The sequence below is a fragment of the Camelus ferus genome, chromosome 30 (genome assembly GCF_009834535.1).
Source record: "Camelus ferus isolate YT-003-E chromosome 30, BCGSAC_Cfer_1.0, whole genome shotgun sequence".
Taxonomy (NCBI): domain Eukaryota; kingdom Metazoa; phylum Chordata; class Mammalia; order Artiodactyla; family Camelidae; genus Camelus; species Camelus ferus.
Window position 1 is genome coordinate 6,847,156 of NC_045725.1, and position 20,265 is coordinate 6,867,420.

Here is a 20,265-nt window from a genome sequence, read left to right on the forward strand (position 1 = left end):
GACCCTTTAGCAGAACTTAGGGAAAAGTGAACGGTATGAACTATTGATTCACTCCCTAAAGCATCCACACCCATTTGCTTTCCCTTTCTGTTCCTGGTTTTGGCCACACAGAGCCCAGCAAGTTGTGTGGTTACACCCGCCCGGTCCTCGTGCTGATCCTTCACAGTAACGCAGCGGAAAGGGTGGGAGGCAGGGAAAGAACGGAAAAAAAGTAGGATTGGCCATAGGCTGGGCTATTCCAGATTGTAACGTCTCTGGAGTGTGGTTGAATCTCCACCAGTCCCATGCTTTTTGTTTTTACCCACCATTTTGTCTATAATGCCAGGTAGGTATGTAGTGTGCCTTGAAATACTCTGTGTTAAAAGATGCGTGAATAAATGGATCTCCGTCCACCAGGTCGCACATTACTAGAAGAGTTTAAAAAAAGGCAACGTATTTCACATTAAAGAGCACATTTGAAATTTGGATTTTGGACTTATAATTGAGCAGTGTGAAACAAATGACCATAGTTGTGAGTGGTTTCTACTTACTTCGTATAATTTAGAGCTTAATAAAGAATGCCATCTTAGTTCTCAAGGGTTCTGAGTACACTTCTGCAGAGAGACTCTCTACAGCCCTCACCGTAAATGTAACCACTGAAAATCGGCAGTGTATTCTGTTTTAAGCATGCAGACGTTTACATTTTTGTACTACTTTTTTTCTGATTAATTAAGAGCAATACATCATATAGAATATTTGAAAAATACCAGAAAGCCTAAAGGTACAACTGTTTTTAATTCTACTCCCTGAAGATCATCACTTTAAAATGTTGGCATGTTGTTGCCCTGCTGGCTTTTTTCTCCTAAGTTCTAGACTTGATTATAGATTATAGATTATTGAGATATGGTAGCATACACAATTGTGAATTCTGGTTTTGACATTTTATGGAACGTTCTAGCTTAATAGTCAGCAGTTTTCCATTTCATTGGAATTCTTTACCCTCATCATTCTAGTGTCTGCAGCTGTGTTTCTCAAAGAGGTGGCCCCAGACCAGCATCCTAGGGAGCTGCAAATTCTGGGACCCACCCCAATATACTGAATCAGAAACTCTGAGGGGGGTGCCCAGCAACCGGTGGTTTAGCAGCCCCCAGGTGATCCTGGTGCAAATGACATTTGAGAACGTCAGCTGTGTAGTCTTGCTTCTAGTCTGTTGTTGGGCAATAAGGATTGTCTTTTTGCTGTTGTAAGTGTTTCACAAATCTCTTTGTTCACGTTTCTGAGCATTTCTTTGGAAAAAGGTAATTAATTAAGCGTGCGAGCAGGTTAGTGAAAGAGCACAGAGAGTGATTTCCTCCCCGGGACAGCTTGCCGCAGGTTTTCCACCCCAAATAGAGCTTGAGGTTGTCCATCTCACCACCGTCTTCCTCTCATGCAAACTTGTTCTTTAAGTGCTTTTGGTTAATAAGTTGTTTGTATTCTCCGTATTGTTTTATAGAGTTTTTCTTACTAGCAAGCGTAAGTTAAAGATACTAACCAATGTTTTGTCTTTACATGTTGTTTGTGATGATTTTGACCTACAGATATTTTTCATTTTGACCTGGTCAATCCTAATGTTTGGTTATTTGTATAAATTGGTAGTTTCTCATTCCAGAGACTAAGTAATACTCTCTTACATTTTCTTCTAATGCTTACATTTAAAAACTTAGAGCTCTATAGTCCACCCATCAGATTGGGTGTTTTTTGTTTGTTTGTTTGTTTTTGGCTGTAATTAAGATCTAAATAGTACTTCAGAAAGTAGTTAAATAATTTTCCCAGAATAGTGTCAATGAATTTTTTGATCATAACTTTCATTTTTTTCCACCATGGTTGCCTGTTTGATTTAATCTTAGTGTCTACTATATTCAAATTATGTTGGTAAAACAAATGTCCTTTTATAGTCCCGTGTTATAATACAAAATAATTTCAGGTATTTTGTTTACTTTAAATAACGTGCTAAGAACTTAAAAAGATTAATTTCTTATTGGATGGGGAGAACATTTCATTGCTCCTTTTGCATGGGTGGTTCAATGCATTTTTATTGTGAATAAATTTAGCTTTTCTTCTCGCCATCATATTTGGACAAAACCCCATCTCAGACTCTATGTAAAGACCTTTCTTTAAAGTGTTCATATATATATATATATATATATTTTTTTTTTTTTTTTACTTTTATCCGCCTTACAGGTTAAACAAATTTTAAAAATAGAAATAATGTTTCATATTTGACTTAGTTTCTCTTTGCAGTAAACCTGACAAAAGAATGAGTGGAGTAGACTTTGAGCTCTTGTCATGAAAAAATCCCAACCATATAGTAGGTCAGGAAGGAGGAAGTCATCTGAATGGAAGATTGGGGAGAGTTCTGTGAAAAGCATGGTTTTCAGGTTGTCATAGGATTCCAGACAGCTTGGTAGTCAGGGTACAAGCACTTGATCTTTGATTTCAAGAGGGAGAAGAGCTGTGCTGTTCTCTGCTGGAGCCTTCCCCTTGCCCGCAGGAGGGGAGCCCGGAAAATCTGCTGCCTAAAGAGAGATGCCATGAAGATGGCTCCTCGGTTTCAGTTCAGTCCCATTTCCATCAACATAGCACAGACTGAGGGAGTTTCTTCTCCTCGCGAGGAGCTCTGTGGGTGGCGGTGGGTGAGCTGTGCTGTGAGCAGGAGGACGTTTTAAAGATGAAATGGCCCCTGACCTTCCCGGGATCTCCCTCCAGAGGTGACATTGCCCTGGTGGCTCATGGCTCATTTGAATATTGCCCCATTAGGCTCTTCTCACAACTCTGTGATGTAATTGGAAGTGTCACCATCACTTGACAGATGGAGGAAGGCGTGCAGAGAAGTTTAGGAGTTCGCTGGAGGTCAAACAGCTAAATAGTGAAAGAATCAGGTTGAGAATTTCAGATTCTTGGACCATTGTTCTTTCCAGTTAAGCACTGAGTTAGAGTAATATATTCTTCCTGATGATTTTTTGTCATTATCCTTAATTGAGTAGATGATTTTTCTTAAACAAAATTCTACTTTTAAACAACACAGGTACATATTGTTGTGTCTTGGATGTACTTAACGTGTCAGAACTAATAAGTAATCTTAATTTATATACTATTTTATAGGGTTTTTTCCTACAAAAGATTCTGTGCCTGTGACTGGGGAGCCTATTAGAATGAAATCATATCTGTCTTGAACATAGACTTTCTGTTCTTGTTCTTCTTAAGGTGTGAAACCCAACTGGGTTGAGAAACGAATGAAAATCTGTGGGGAGTCAGACATGTTTAGGAGACTCCAAAAAAGCAAGTCTTTTTCCTCTGTCTCGTCCTATTTCTTGTTGAATTCTTTGTTGGTTTTACGTTGTTACTTCTGATGATTAATGTAGCCTCCCCTGATTTTCCCACCTTCCTTTCTTTTCTGGTTTGAGCTGAATTCCTGATCCCTCCTATGTATCTTTTTCCCTCCTAGGTGAACACAATATCCAGAATTTCCTCTTCGTGGCTGGAGGGGCAGGTTTGTTGTTGCTGTTGGTTATCCTCATTACCACCATCATAGTCATTCTTCTTAAGAGGTGAGTACTGCAACTCCTACTGGATCTGGATTCCCCCAAGTAATTCTGAGTAATTCTGATGTTGGAGTTTCTCTGTTAACAACCCAGTAGTTGGTCAAGCTGTCTTAGCATGCACATGCAGTTTTTTGAGTGCTGTTCTTACAGGTCAGGGAGGAGAAGTAGTCATGGTGATGTTGGACGAGAAAGCTGGAGTAAGTAGTTCATTTCAGAACCAGTAGGAGTGGGCAGCCTGCCCCCGTATAACAAAGCTTTCACAGTGGGGGCAGATGACTGCCTGATGCCCCTGCTCTGTTTGCCTCCATATTGTCTTCTTCTTCCTGCCAAGGAAAGAGGCTGTCAGGTGTTGGGTAGGAGTGTGTGTGTGACAAAGAGAGACACAGAGAGAGATGGATTCTGAGGAGAAGACCGGGGTTGAAGAGTAATAATATGTTCATTTATTCATGCATCAGATATTTATTGTGACAGTGCTGAACAAGATGTAATGGAGCACACAATCTAATAAGCAAAACACTTGGTTTTTAAATGGTTGTATATTCTCTGAAGCAAGCAATGGAGTTGACGTTGTTATAAATTATTGAGATGATGGAATTGGGAGGGGCTCCCCTGGAGAGAGCAGGTGGCTGCTTGGCCTCTACTGAAGCTTCCCGCGTTTACTGTCTTGGGCACACGAGGGAGTGTCCTAGGATGCTCTTGGCTGACTCTCTCTTCCCTTCCTAGCTGGCCCGTGTTCGCTCACTCACTGCTCTAGGTATTTGCTGCAATCTTAGTTTAGTCATGTTGGGTTGGAATGATTCCTTATACTTGGGGTCCAGCTGGTGTTAAGGGAAGACGGAGCCCAGCTTTCAATGTCCGCATTGTGAATGTCTGACACACTGTGGACACCTACTGTGTGTTTGTTGAGTGAGCAGAATCCGTCTCACTCTTCTCCCCCAGCAACACACGTGCGCACACACACTCATGCGAGCACACTTACTGGTAGGGTCTCCAGGTTTCTCATCCTGTCTCCACATCCTTAGCCTGTACCTCCTCCGAGGCTCTGGCCACCACTCGCCTGATTTAAGCGATACCCGCTAGTCTGCTCTCTGCTCCCATATCTCCTCTCTTCCTAACCCATCTGGTTCTTCCTGGTTCCTCTTCTAAAAGTTAGACTGCCCATGCCATCTCCCTGTTTAAAACCCATTATTCTCTTTCCACTGCCGCCGGAATAATGCCCAGACTCATTAACCCTGTAGCACAGGTGCCCCTTGTCTGACCCAGCCCAATGAATCTGACCCGTCCTAATATTCGTTCATATTCTCTACATTACTTACTCCCCTGATGTTGACAAACTTTATTAAAACTACAGCTTCTATTCTGTGAGCACACCCAACTCTCCCCATTTGTTATACCACCAAAATGCTGATCCCCCCCGTATTTGGCCTTAATCCTGTGACCCGTTCAAGGTGTAGGACACACGTCCCCTCTAGGAGGCTGTCCTGATTCTCTCCCTGCAAGTAGACGTGATGTCACCATCTGGAATCGCGGTGCACTTCTCACCCACGGCACCTCGCAGCCTGCTGGGTAGTTCAGTCATTTCCATGCCGGTCTTCCCTTCTGCTCTTCATGGCAGGGATTGTGTTGTATTCATTTTTAGTGTTTGATAGCATTTAACGTGAACCTTTCCAAAATAACGAATGGCCCATAAGCATTTGTCTAATTAAATTGAAACATGAAGCTGTCGCCGTTCCTTTTTCCCCATGACGGCTGCCCTCCAGTCTTTCCCTGGTCGGAAACTAGCAAATTGATGTAAGGAACCCAGGATATTTGTGACACTGAGGATTTCTCTATGCCTCACCTTGGTTGATAAAAAATGCACCGAGGGCAGGTCTGACTGCAGGAGCGCCTGGGAGCACAGGGACGCGCCTACGTTCCCCAGTGAGTGACAGGACCGACCTCTGGAGGGTCACAGATGTTGGACATGATGGATTTAGCTTCATGAAAATGCATCACTTCCACATGAAGAGCCAAATTGAACTGTAGACTGTGCTGTCCCACTTGGTTAAAGGTGATAAAAAGGATTAGTGGACTTGAATGCATAATCGCAGCTGAGCCCCACGAAGGAAAACACTTGTTCTCCCCACCTTGTCACCAGTATCAGTTTGTGGTTGTTTCTTAGGATAGAAACGGCTTGGAAAATGACGTTAAGGCTTAAACAATGACCTTCTGAACCCTGTCTTCGCAAACGTTTAAAATAATCCCACAGCCTCAGCTTCGAATGTGCTGACATGGAGAGAAGCCAAAATAAATCTCAGGGCGTCTGAATGGAACTAAATGCTTCCTTCAGCCCTGGCACCAGCAGCCTGTGTGCACCAGGCATCTGGGGCGCAGGGCTGTCGTTTCCAGGAGACCAGAACGGGAACACCCTTAAGTGAACGTGCTGGAGAAAATGCTCAGCGTTGGGTCTGTAGATTGATACCTGAGTTTGCAGGAGGAGTTGTAATATTTAGTGAGCAAAATGTTAGGCACTTATTTTCACATTTGTTGTCGATTTTGAGTGTCTTGGTTTGCCTGGGACTTAGCCAGTTTCAGTACTGGACGTTCCTCATCCCAGGGAGAACAGGTTTTCTGTTTCTTAATTTTTTATCTGTATGAGATGATGGCTCTTCCCTAAACGTACTGTGACAGTCATTTCATCATATGTAGGTCAGATCACAATGCTGTACACCTTAAACTTACACAGGGTCACACGTCAATTCTATCAGAAAAACTAGGAGGAAAAAAATCATGTTCTCTTTTCATCATCACATTGTATACTCTAAGCTTATGTTAAAATATATATATATATTCACATATGCATATATGCATGTGTGTGTGTATATATATATATATATACTTGGACCTATTTGGGAAAGATAACTTTATATTATGATGTAACAATCCTTGTGGACCATGATTTAACAAAAGATCGAAGGCCATAGACGTGTGTCTGTTTCCTCACTCATGTAAAGAGGATCATGCTTGCATCTATGTCATCGATTTCTCATGAGGAATAAGTAATTTATATAAAAGACCTTAGAAGTATGACTTGCACATAGTAAACTGACATATAAGGTGAGTAAATAAATTAACTACTTAAGCAATACTTACTAAGTAAATAAATAAGTGCACATAGAATAAGGGGTTGTGGCTCTGCTGACATGGGAGGAGGATTTCATAGCAACCGGAGGAGACCGGCAGAGTCGGCATCGATCACCTGGACAACTTTTCCTCAGAGACAGACCATCTTGCCTGGTTCTCAAAACTTCCATGAAGGAACTGCAGCCTCATCTTACAAAGAAAGGACTCTGTGTTTCTGTATCTGGCCCATCTCCTCTGTGGCTCAACAGGAATCTTTTCTTCGAGGGAATGAGAATAGTCACCATCTCCCCATCATAACCTGATGCCCTTGGATGTAGTTACATCATCTTTGCTTTCAGTTACATTACACGCCTTTCTTCTTCTCTTGTATTGTCTTTTCGAAGATTCCTCCTGAAGTTAGGGTTTTGTAAGTTTTGCTGGGACTGTGGTGAGTTTATTGAATAGTGTGGCTTCACATGGTCCTTTCAGCTGCAGCCACGTGACTTCAGAAGCAGTGAGCTTAGTGATCAAGATGGAGGACCGTGAATTCAAATCCCGCCACCACTGCCAACCAACCATGTGATCTGGGGCAAATGACTCTTCCTCTCTGTGCCTGAGTTCCCCAGTTACTTAAATACAGAGTTTTTGATGACATCCTGAAATAATCCATACAGGCAGGTTTAGTAAAACACCTGGAAAGTTCTATAAAGCTTCATTATACTGTCACTGCCATCCAAGAAATTACACTGTTGGCATTTAAAGGGAAGTTTAAATTGTGGGGAATCTCTAAGTCAGACTATTTGGAGAAGGCTGTAAGCCCTTTATATAACAACCCGCCGTGAGCCACCCTTTAGTAAACTCACTGAGATGAATTACTAAGGTGCACTGGCTGGATATCCGTTTAGTTGCCTTCACTAACTGAGTACATTGGAGAAGGTAGGGAAAATGAAAAAAAATTAGGTCAGTAGGATTTGGGTGAGTGTGTATAAAGCCACTATGGATAGCTGCTGCCACGTCATTAGTGAGGGCACGTGGCCTGGGGGACAGGGGAGGCAGAGAGCGTTTGAAGTGGAGCTAGTGCCGGAGTGACCCTCTGACACCTCTCTTGCGTATGTTTTCCCAGAAGGAAGAGACAGAAAAGAGGCCTCTTTAAAGAGCATTGGGACACACAGAATAAGGTAAGTTTTCTCAGAGTTATCATTTCCCCCCCTTCTGTGCATCATAAATGTCTGGTAAAGTCAGTGCATTTTGCAGTTAGCAGTCTTCTCTTTTATCTTCCTCTCAATAACCTGGCCATGCAGCGGCCTGTTGTTCGAGTATCAGCGCCTTGATGAAACATTTATCTCCTGAACTCTTCTATTATTCATACGCTTCGATGCTGTTTGTTCTTCCTTCATATAAATAAAGGCACAATTGCACTACGTAATCATAAGCAACGTTGTGCTCTACCAAAACCTGAATTAGCTTCCTAGGACTGCAGCAACAAATCTACCACAAAGCGGGTGACTTGAAACAACAGAAGTCTGTTCTGTCACAGTCCTGGAGGGTTAAAGTGCAAACTCAAGGTCTCAGCAGGATCCGTTTCCTCCTGGGATGGGAATCTGTTCTGTGCTCGTCTCCTCGCTGCCGGTGGGTGTCGGCACTCCTTGGCATGCCTTGGCTTGTGGACACATCACTCCAGTCTCTTCCTCTGTCTTCACATCCTTCCGTGTGTGTCCTTTTGGCAAAGGGCCCACTTTACATCAGTATGACCTCATCTCAGCTAATTACAACCTCACAACCCTATTTCCAAATAAGGTCGCATTAATGAAGGTCTGGGAAGGACACACATTTAGGGAGACATACTCTCTGACACTATTATCTCTGAGGCATGATAATATTTTGGTGTCGTGAAGTTATTGTGAGGATTAAATTAAATTAAACTACAGAAAAGACCTGAAGCATAGTAAGCACATAGAAGGACGTGGTGCAGGATATTCTTTATTGTTACCATGTTTGGATTAATGTGTTAATTAAAGGATCCTCCAAGTATAAAGCTAAAGACCTTTCTGCTGGGCTGCAGGAGTCTGGGCAACTGTGACATTGTTCTCCTCGCTCTTCCTTGCTCCTGTCCCTTGCTGTTTAATTGAAAGAGGAGAAAAGACCTTCTGGGTTTGCAGATAAGAAGGATGCTTATTTCCATGCTCATCGTCTCCATGACAGGTCAAATAGTCTTGTTAGCACATACTCTGTTTACAAAGTTTTGCAATCAAACATTTCCCCCCGGTGTTATCTAAAATTACATCCATTTCTCTTCAATTTAATTATTTGCAGTTGAATTCTGTGTGGCCAAGACAAGTACGAAAAAGTTTCTGACGGTCCAATGTGTGTGCTTCAGACTTCTTAATAGTCTATTAGTTTAACTTTCCTCTTCTATGAAGTAGCTACACTTTGCAAAACAATTTTTTTTTTCTGCATAACTCATGGTTTCCTTTTTGGCACCAAGTGCAAAGGCTTGAGAAGTCTGGCCTTGTTTGATCTGTTGCTCCAGCACACAAGGAAAATGTTCTGTCACATACAGTTTCTGCATCCCTCTCTGTCCTTAGCTGTTGTCCACTCAAGCCAATCCAAAGCCAAGTTTATTGCCGTGAATTTCAGGGCAGGAAAGGCGCTTTGCAGCTTCCTACATTCAGTATTCAACCCTTCCAGGCTTTTGTAGAATAATGATACTTTGAATGATGATTAGAAAATTAGATAGTAGGCTGGTCTGTGAAAGATAAAAAAGTTAGACTTACTTGCTTTTTTAAGAGGGAAAAGTTTAAGCAAACTCTATAGCTAACAGTGGTACTTGAATTTTCCTTTTGCTTTCTCCTTGGAAACACAAAAACCACTCTAAATTTTCAAACTGCTCACCAAAAGACCCCTCTCTCCCTCTCCTTCTCTTCCCTTCAATTTCCCTCTCTCTCCCTCTCCCCCTTTCTCTCTTATGCCTACATCTTTTCTGTCACATGCTTACATACAGGTGGGCAAAGTGCCTCGATTAAGGTAGAGAAGATTAATGATTATATAACATCATCTTGAAAGTGAATGTCCATTTGTTTTTGTAATTTTAAAATTGTGTTCAGTTCCTTATTTTTAAGCCAGGACACTGGGTACTTAAAAAATATTTCTTTAGCAATACATCCATTCAACAGAAATTATTGATTATCCACTATGGGAAATACTATACTAAACTTTCCAAATAAAAAAATGAGAATAATTGTTTTCTTTGAAATAGCCTAACATCAGGGGAAGGAGTTTTACATCTGAACAGGTAATTTGTAACACAATATATCAAGTGATAATCACGACTAGGTTTCTGTTATATCTCATTCAGAGCCCGGCAAATCAAGAATGTAATTTCTCACAGAAGTTCAATACAATAAGGAGAGTGTTTTATGAAATCAATTGTAATAGAAACTTGAGATGTATCATGGTTGAACTGAGGAGAGATTTCTGATTTGAGTGTCTTTATTAACTGCTGAAATGCAGTGAATTACTGACACCCTCTGTGTTTGTCTTTCTAGGCAGCCAACAACTACAGAAATCCTGTCTCTACCAATCAACCATCAGATGGTGCAGGAGAGGATGTTTATGTCAACTACCCAACCTTCTCTCGTAGACCAAAGACTAGAGTCTAAGTTTTTGCCTTGATCTGAGCAAACTAATGATGTCTATTACGTACATGAATCTTTATACAATTTCATGCCACTACTCAGTGTCTACCTTGGATACTGGTTGACCAAATTTATTTCATTTGATGGGAAAAATACTGCATTACCTAGAGAGCATTCTTAACGGCAATGCTTTAGAAGACCTGACGCTAATTAGCTTAAATCATGTTAAATGAATCATGTGATGGGACACTCCAGGGGACATCAAGCGTCAGGCAAGGGAGATGGACCAGGGCTTCAATACTGTGTCTAGAGTGAAGTGTGGCTATTAGACAGTCTCTGGACCCCCTTTCGCATTGTTAGATCCACTTCCTCGGTGTTAGCCTAACTCTCACTCAGGCTCTTCCCTTGTGTTTCCAAGATGACGGCAATTCATAATCCTTGTTTCTGTCCGGTGGAGAGTTTGCTCTAATAGAGCAAACACATTTGGTTATTTGCCCGTCGGTAAACAGTCCTCATGGCCAGAAAGGATGAAATGGCTTCAGTCAACGAAGGGTTCACCTCTAGAGCTACGGAGGAGTGGGGCCAAAGCACATTACTGGGAAATTCACAGCGTTATTAGAAGAAGGAAAGGGGAGCCTGGAAGCTGGGCTGGTCACCAACGAACATGGATGGCAGTGACCTTCCAAGATGTCTCCCATTAGCCAACTGCAAAGAAGAGGGCAGATCTAGGTTCGCTCTCTCTTCCCAACCTGCTCTATCAGTTTAGTCCAGAAGAGGATTTGGCCGTAGAATGGCTGAATGGTCAGGATGCAGAAAATGTGACAGAGAGATCTCTTCCTTTTCTATTCTCAAATAAATTCATTTCTGATTCCATATAGAATCTCACTATCTCTGGTCTAGCCTTATGAGCAAGAGTGGTAGATGGTTCAATAATAACAATTTTTTGATACTGAATTTTGTTCCACTTTTGAGGATTATTTTTAATATATAAGTTCTCTCAAAAGAATAAGGTACCTAGAAATTATTACTTTTTAAAAAAATTATGCAAAATTTAAATATAAGGAAAAGAATGATAGTTGGTAGTGGAGGCATAGGAGGAATAGGATAGAAAAGTGAGGGGGGAAGAGCATTGGGAGGGAGGTTATAGGGAAGGAGGAAGAGGGATCAAAGAACGGGAAGGTGCAAAGAGACACTTACCTTGCTTCAGAGTTTGGCCAAAGACACTGTTTTGCCAAATGACATCACTGACAGAGCAATTAGAGACCATGCCTGCCATTGTCCAAATTCTAGCTGGAGGTGAACAGTGAAAAGCATTTGTGAAACTCGGTCATGGTCATGGTCATGGTCACGGTCACCTGGAAACCGCAGTGTTCCGTAATGACCAAATACAATGATCATTCATGTCTCGAATACTCATTACTCATCTTTAAAAGAGCCTCATTTCTAAAAGATTCGTCACAAAAGCTGTATCGAGGTTCAGAGTTGGAGACTTTTCATGATAATCTTAAGTGAACCAAAACCAAACTCTCATGTTGTCTAGACAGATTCTTAAGCTACGATTTACAGTTTTAGCAAGTCACTGGATATTTTATGATTCTACCCTTAAATATCATGCATGTCAAATAGTGCAGTTATTCTGTGAATTACAGAAATTGTGAGTGCCCCCACCTGTTTCAGAAGGGAAAAATAAAAATGACCACTTCCCAGGTTGTACTTATGTACATGCAAGGAGGGTTAGCTTTCATTTTTATTTTGGTTGCTTATACATCTTTATATTTGAATTCAAGAAGTGTTTCCACAAATATGTTTGTAACAAAGTTGGAAGGCAATTTTATAAAAAAAAAAATCTACTGTTTTGTTAACTATATCAGATCTGTGGAAGTTTCCATGGCTGAATCTATCAGTTTGCATGGTGAAGTTTATCCTGTAGAAGATAAATGACTTCTTTCTCCTAAAAGTTAATCAAAAGATTCCATTCTGGAAGATTCTGATAACAAAATTCTCAATGACTAATATAGGGAAGGAGTAAAACATTTCTACCATTGCAATATGGGAAAGGTACATCTCACTGTAACAGAGACAATGATGACAGGGGTGTGAATGGTACAGTCAGATGCCACCGTCCTGGTGGCTTTTACTCATGGTTTCAGGGAAGATTTTTGTGGCAAACAGCTTACGTGCTGCAAAGCCTCCAGAACGTTTGAAACTTGTCTCTTTCCCCATGGGTGTTTTTGTCTTTTTTTTAAAATCTCTCATATTCAAAATACTTATAAGAACTATTTACTTTGTCCCTTCTTTTCTATAAAATCTTCCTCTGCAGAGCTCAGGATTTTTGCAGGGATTTGGAACCTTCCTGAGTCCTGCTGACATTTCTCTGACCTCCTCTGCTGATGCAGCCACACTCTCAGCTTTTATGCTGATGAAATTCTGCTCATCATTCTCTTTCTCTGGATGTCTTTAATTAACAAAGCACTTTCATTGTAGCTTCTTTAATATTATACCTAATTTGTTAGAGTTGCGTAACTCTACCTAATACATATATATGTATGTATATAGAGGGAGAACTATGCCTATGTACCCATATATAATACTATATATACTACAGAGTATATATAGTATATGTGTATGTATTTATATATGTATATGTATCTATGTACAGGCATATTTTTTCCCCTAATCTGTTGTACCTACTATTCCAGTTGTTACTAAGGAAATAGGTCAAAACAGGTCCACAGAATGAAAGGTCAGAGTTGAGTTAAATTATGTTTTAAATCTTTTTTGCAAGGTGCTATTTAGGGAACAAGATGCTTCCTGATTCTTTCTTACATCTATAATTTATGTTGATATATAATACATTAAATAAAAATCTATGTTTCCTTTGAACTCCATTATTTTAGTATTTACATGAGGGTTACCAATTTCAGGGAACTGCTCTGTGATGACAAGGTAGGTAAGTCTGTTAAATGTCATTATGAAGTACACAGTTTTGTCAGGGAAACAATACGTCTTATTAACCCACAGTGATTGGGTATTGATTATGTTGTCATCAGAGAGACCTTGAAATATTATCCACAAGCTTTTGTGCATGTTGAGAAAATAGAAAAGGGATTTCATTAACTTGTAATCATACTTGTGGATAGAGGGCAGGTGGATGAGGTTATAATTTTCAGTTACTAAATATTCATATTTATAGAATGTTTTAAGTAATTCAGTTTATTACCAAAAATATTGTACATATACATTTAAAATGCATTGATTTTCAATTTGGAAGATAAAGTAAAAATAATTTTAGTAGTTTTACTTTTATTATAAACACCCAAGTTATGTTTGTTTACTACATTAAATAAAACCTACAGCTGCACTGCAGTAATTCTCCAGATTGGTAGAGTCCGCGTTGTAATTAGAAATCACTGTAACCAAAATGCTTCTTCTTGATTTTTAATAATGTGCTGTATTTTGTACCGCTTGTATGAAATTTCAGCAAGATTGAAGATATTGTAGAATACAGATACTTACAAAGTATAGATGGAGGTGCTAAAGTGTGAGTACAAAGTTTATGTCCTTTCTACGATAGTGATAAGAAAGTATCTTTGAAAAATATGAAACAATGTAAGCATGCAGCACCATTACTTTATTATCACCATTAGGCCACGATTAGAATGTAGTATCTAGAAAGTGTTTGCCTTTACATTCAGGCTTTTTGCATAAATTAGTATATTTTTCCACTGGTCTGTTTGTTGGCATTATTCTAAGCCAAGTCTCTAGTCTCTTACACATTTATCTGAAAAATAAAAACAAGTGATTTTTTTCTTTGTAAAAGAAACCTTTTCTATTGCTAATGATCCAATAAGCAGAACTGCGGCTTCTAGAATTAACTACAATGTTTTCTTAAACATTTTTACAAATCTTCGATTAGTTTATGTATTATGTTTTTCCAGATTTAAAGCACTAACTATGTTGTAAGGTGTAAGAAAAGATCTAATTTGGGGTTAAGGGTGGTAAATGTCTGGAATAATCCTCAGTTATTACCCATTGTCCTGGTTTGAATTAAAAGTTACATAGTCACCTCCTTAGACCATTTGTTCCAGTTTTATGTGTAATTTCAGACTCCTGGGTTTTGTAGGGCATGTGAATGTTTACCCTGATGTACTGTGTTATGTTGTTTGAATGAATAAAATGTAGAGCTCCAAGATCATTTGTTTTACTTGTCATCAAAGAATATTAGGGGAAACTTCCTGCAGAATAATATTAACATGAAGAGTGAGTTAAATGCAGAAGAAAAATCAAACCAGTGACAGTTTGTAGCTTCTACCTCAATGCAACATTCAGTGCATTTTGTAAGTACATGTAGTTCAAAAAGTGTGCTGCACAAGGGTGTTTTGCAAAAGATAAGTAGTTCCCTGTCCTTCCCATTTTTCTTTCATTGAGACAACAAATTTCACTTCTAATTATTTTTTTACACTTTACTGAATAGCATACTAATATCACTACTAAATTTTTTCAATTTTAGACATTCTTTATTGATTTTGATGTCTTTCTCTCCACAGACTCACCACACACGCAAACCTTTTCTCTTGTGCCCATCCTTCTACGATATTTACATTAAAATTTTGATTATTTCAATATTGGGGGTTTATTGTTTAATGACCTTGACAATGCTTTTCTCAGATGAATCACAGGGTAAAAAGGGATTTTGCATTCTCTCCAGCATCACCTTTTTTTTTTTAACCTACTGCTAATAATTGTCCCTTTTTGTAATTTACTGTTTTTGTATTCACTGTAAATTTATCTCAAGCTCTTCACCAATGGCCTAAATGATCTCTCCAGATCCTCTGTGATGCAGCAGATACACAGACAATCTCATCTTCCTAAACAAGTTACCCCAGAGCTTTGACTTGGGCTCGTAAGCGGTGGTTCTTTCTGCATAGCTGTCATCCTGATGTCTCCCTTCATCCAGAAAAAAAGGAGAGAGGACCATCCTACCTGGAATCAATTCTAGAAAGTTTCCTAGTATACCAGGATATGAGGTTTCAAATGACAAGTATTTAAGCAGTGCCCAGAACAAGGCACAGTAGGAAGCCTGTTGTATTTGGGTTTGTGTCTGTGAAAGTTGAGGGTGTTAGTTGTAAGCATTAGAAGCAGATGCTGACTGTGTTATAGAAGAAACAGTTAATTTATTTGAGTGATACAGATGGTCCACAGCTGTCCTAGGACACTAGTGGAACAAGCTTTGAAAATGGAGAAAATGTGGCAACTCCAGTCGTCCCCAAGCAGGAAACCAGTTTCTTTCTTCACTCTTCAAATTTTTATCTCAACTGATTTTGTATTTTTCCACAACTTAATTCTTAAGATGATCTCTTGTTTAATCACATATTCGTGACAACCTTTTTTCCAGGTATTCAAAAATGCTTTCAGTGAATAAGACAGTTATTCTTTAATCTGATGATTGGTTAAGACTGAACTCTCCAATTGACTCTTAAGTGTTGTTAAAATTTCTACCCACAGCTTTTGATGTGGCTTCAGTTGAGCTAATTTATCTCACTTTTTAATTTTATCATTTCTAATGAAGATCATCAGAAGCCAATTTTTTTTTTTTTTAGCTCACATAATAAATGTACAAAGCAATGTCATGTCTCAGTGGCTCCTGGAGACATCCCAGACTCTTCTAGCCTCTCCCTCGTCCTGGGTGTCTGTCTGATCATCACTTCAATGGCTAATGACTAGCTAACCATTATAATCTGGGCTATTGACAAAAATATTATTTTTTTATATGTTTTTACTATGCACTATAATTTTCAAAACAAGTTCTTATCTTCTTCTATTTTAATTTTTGAAACAACTCCAAGATGTAGGCAAGATAAATGTTATTATCCCAACTGACAACTGAGGCAAAAGGGATCCGGAGAAACTGCGTGCCAGGTTGTTTTGTCTACTGGATTAAGAGAGGAACTGTAAAGTACCAGAGTCTCTTTTTCTCTATGGTTATGGGTTAGAATTGGCCAAAATGGAACTTGTATGAGATGTGGGACTTTGAGTTCTGCTCTCTGTAGGTCGTTTTGGACAGTGTGCTGATGGACAGATGGAGAGGATCTGGCAAGTTCCCGCTAGTCTTTACTTGCCTGTATGGCAAGTCCAGCTCTTCCTGACTGCTGCCTTGTCAGCCAACAGTCATCCCAGACGCAGCCACATGTTTGACTGCAGATCCAGAGGCAACGGCTGTCTGGTGGCAACAGCTTCAGAGACTTCTACGAGCTTCCCCTTTATAGCAAGGTGACAGGAAAAAAAGATCAATATATTTTTTAAGTCAATTGCTTTCCTATATACCAGCAATGAACAAAGAGAATTTGAAATTCAAAAGTCAGTATCATTAATATAGCACCAAAAGTATACATATAAAGTGCCTAGCCGTACATCTAACCAAACATGGACAGCCTGTTTGTTTTGTGTCCTATTGTCTCGTTACACTTGCTTGTTAGTTTCAGGTTTGGGGGGTAGTTTCTTTAGTCTTTTCTGCACAGACAATTACGTCTTCTGCAAATAAAGATAGTTTGATGTCTTGCTTTCCAATATTCATGCATTTTGTTTCATTTTCTCATCTTATTCCAGTAGCTTGGATTTCTAGTAAACAGTTGACTAGGAGTGATAAGATAGTCCATTCCTGCCTTCTCTCACCGTTAAGTATAACGTTAGCTTGGGTGTTTTGTAGACATTCCTTATCAAGTTGAGAAAGTTTTTCTCTAAATTTGCTGAGAGTTTTAAAAAATCATGAATGGATGTTACATTCTGTCAAATGCTTTTTCTACTTCAGTTGATATGATCATATTATTTTTATTTGTTAGCCTGTTGATGTGGTGGGTTATACTGTTGAGTTTTGAATGTTGAACCAGGCTTGCATAACTTTAATAAATCCCAACTGACAGCAAAATTTATTTTTAGACATTGTTGGATTTGGTTTGGTAATATTTTGTTGATGATTTTTTTCACCTAAGTTTAAGGGAGATATTTGTAGTTGGGTTTTTTTTTGGAAATGTTTTTATCTGATTTGATATTAGGATAATACTGACTTCATAGAATGAGTTAAAATGTGATTTCTCTGCTTCTGTTTTTCAGAAGGGTTGTAGAGAACTGGTGTTATGTTTTCTTATTAGTTATTACTATTCTTATTAGTTATCCCCCAAACTAAATGCTTGGTGGCTTGGAACTTTCATTTTGGAGTTATTAATTTTTGATTCAATTTCTGTAATAGATATAAGGCTATTCAGTTCATCTATTTTTTTTTTTGCTTTTATATATTTTTATTGAAGTATAGTCAGTTTACCAGTTCATCTATTTCTCCTTGTGCGAGTTTTGATAGTTTATATCTTTCAAGGACATAGGTTATCAAATTGTTGGCATAGAGTTGTTCCTAATATTCCCCTACTACCTTTTAATACCCAGTTGTATCTGCAATGGGGAATCTGTAATGATGACCTCTCTTTATTTATGATGGTAATTTGTGACTTCCCTCTTTTCTTCTTGATTAGCCTTGCTAGACCTTATTAATTTTATGGATCTTTTTCAAAGATTCATATTTTGGTTTTATTGGTTTTTCTCTGTGATTTTCAATTTTGTTGATTTCTACTCTAACTTTGACTATTTTCTTTCTCCTGCTTACTTTAGATTTATTTTGCTCTTCTTTCTCTAGTCACCTAAGGTGGAAGTTTAGGTTATTGATTTTAAATTTCTCTTCTTTTCCAGTTTTGGCATTTAATACTGTAAATTGCACTGCATTCCACAAATTCTGGTGATCTGTATTTCCACTTTCATTTAATTAAAATAGTTTTAGATTTCTCTTGAGACTGCTTCTTTGACTCATGGGTTGTTTAGAGGTATGTTTTTTAAACATCTCTATATTTGGGGTTTTTCCACTAGATTTCTCTTACAGAGTTCTAAATTTTATTGTAGTCTGAAAATATTATTTGTATAATTTCTGTTCTTTTAAATTTGTTAAGGTGTGTTTTATGGCCCAGAATATGGCCTATCTTGGAGACTATTTCAGGTGAGCTTGAGAAGAATACACGTTCTGCTGGCGGATGTAACACCCTCTCCATGTTCCCTAGACCATGCCGACCGACGGCGCTGTGCAGGCCCCCCACCTCCATTCTGGTCCTCTTCCCAAGCCCTCTGTCACGCGCTGAGAGAGGCGCGGTGCAGCCTCTGCCTACATCTGTGGATTGTCCATGTCGCCTCTGTTGGCTTTTGCCTCGTGTGTTTCGATATTCAGTTATTAGGTATATACACTTTCAGGAATGGCCGTTTTTCTTAGAAAATGACCACTTTTATCACACGTAATGCCCTTTTTATCCCTGACTATAGTCCTTGTTCTGAAGTCTGCTTTGTGGGAAGCTGAACAGCCAGTCCAGCTGTCCTTTGCACAGCAGCACGCCCCGTGTCCGTCTCCAGCGCTGGGCACAGGCCATGACAGACGCTGGCCTGGCACCCCGGGAGCCTCCCCCGGGCCTGGATGCTGTGCTCTGGAAGTGTGTAGATTCTCAGCCCACACGTGTGCAGTATGTATCCCCTCCCAGGCCTTGGTTGGTCCTGCCCCGGTAACTCCTTTGGCCCAGAGCCTGGTCCCCAGAACTGGCTGTGCCTTTGGGGCAAGCCCTCGGGGCACTGTGGCTCTGATTGAGGGTTGGAAGGCCTCGGCATTGCTTGGGGTTTGCTTGAAAGATGGCGTGGATCAGACCCCATACAGACAAGTCTGGAATAAGGGCCTCTGGTAATTGGGGCACCCAGGGGTTTCTCACCCAAGGACTCTCCCACCCCGCATCACCTCTGCCCCAGGCTGCTTCTGGGATGAGTGTTGCCGGCAGCGTCTTGAGCGTTTCCTGCCATCCTCTCAGCCGCCCCTGACGCTCGGCAGCCTGTCCTCACCTGAGCCTCTGCCTGCACCTGTGCTTTACTCCTCCCCACACACATCCATCCTCACGAAGTGCACCCGAGGGCTTCCCACGTGCCCTCCTTCCCGTCCCTGGAAACTTCACAAAGAGGAAGAAGGAAGAAAAAACTGTCCCCAGTACTCCTCAGAGAGTTTCTTTCTTACAGCTCTCCTGTCTGCAGTCCGCGGTGGCTGTGCAGGATCCCTACTGCATGACAGTAAGTTCTGGGGAAGTGGGTGGTCTATACTCCTAGGATCAAATCTCTGCCTTCAGTCTGCCTGTGACTTTGGTCTGTGACGTTCACCGATGTTTCTCTCGCAATGGCTTTCCCTCCTGCCTTCTACCCCAATCCCTGGCTGCACAGTTTCCAGTCTATTTCCATGAAGGCTGGCCCTGCTGACCATGTTATTATGATGATTATTTTTGTTTTTCCTCCTTAGATGATACAGGAAGACTGCAGGACCTGGGACTAGGTTTGAGGGTTGTGCTTAGGCCAAGTCCTTTCCTCTAGAGTGTAGAGCTTTGTCAGCTGAGATGGCTCTTGGCTTCGTTCACAATGGTGATCCTGCCCCTTCTCTGCCCAGATCCTTCAGGGAATCTTTCTTGGATCCTCCTGGTGAGAATCTGGTGGCTTTTGGGGTCCCTCTCAGACCATGGTCCTCAGGAGTTTCTCACACTCATATCAGTCCAGCTCACCATCTGAGTGTTCTTGTTAGTGTATGGCCACTGTGCTTCCGCTCCAGGTGTGGAGATGTTGGTTGCTGTGGCTCTCTGTGGCTGTCTCTGCAGACTTTGGGGTGGTGGTTGGCCTCGGAACCTCAGTTCTCTGATAGGTTCGGGAAAAGTCAATGGATTTTAGCCAGTCCAGCTTTTTCTTGTTGTAATCATGGCCACTGCCAAGCTCTTTATATGTTGGCATTAAACCGGGAAGTCCTTCCCCAGGTGCTTTTAATACATATGTTTTCTGCTGTCTTGGTTTCTGACCTGTTTCTTTGTCCTGATCTTGTGATGCTTCCCTGGGGTGGCCTGACACTGGACTCCGAC

The 20,265-nt window shown here is 40.4% G+C and overlaps 2 protein-coding genes across 2 annotated transcripts in view; one reads left to right on the forward strand and one right to left on the reverse strand.

Annotated features, from left to right (window-relative positions):
- The window catches only part of CD226 (CD226 molecule), a 66,009-nt gene extending 51,100 nt beyond the window's left edge, over nucleotides 1–14,909 (forward strand). The window contains exons 5-7 of the mRNA XM_006192478.3: nucleotides 3,467–3,569; nucleotides 7,789–7,843; nucleotides 10,211–14,909. Coding sequence (XP_006192540.2) covers nucleotides 3,467–3,569; nucleotides 7,789–7,843; nucleotides 10,211–10,324 — 272 coding nt within the window. The 3' untranslated portion in view covers nucleotides 10,325–14,909. The remainder of the gene's footprint in view (nucleotides 1–3,466; nucleotides 3,570–7,788; nucleotides 7,844–10,210) is intronic.
- A 1,526-nt stretch (nucleotides 14,910–16,435) lies between these two features.
- The window catches only part of DOK6 (docking protein 6), a 281,383-nt gene continuing 277,553 nt past the window's right edge, over nucleotides 16,436–20,265 (reverse strand). The window contains exon 9 of the transcript XR_004316276.1: nucleotides 16,436–16,446. The gene's annotated coding sequence lies outside the window, so the exon portion shown is untranslated. The remainder of the gene's footprint in view (nucleotides 16,447–20,265) is intronic.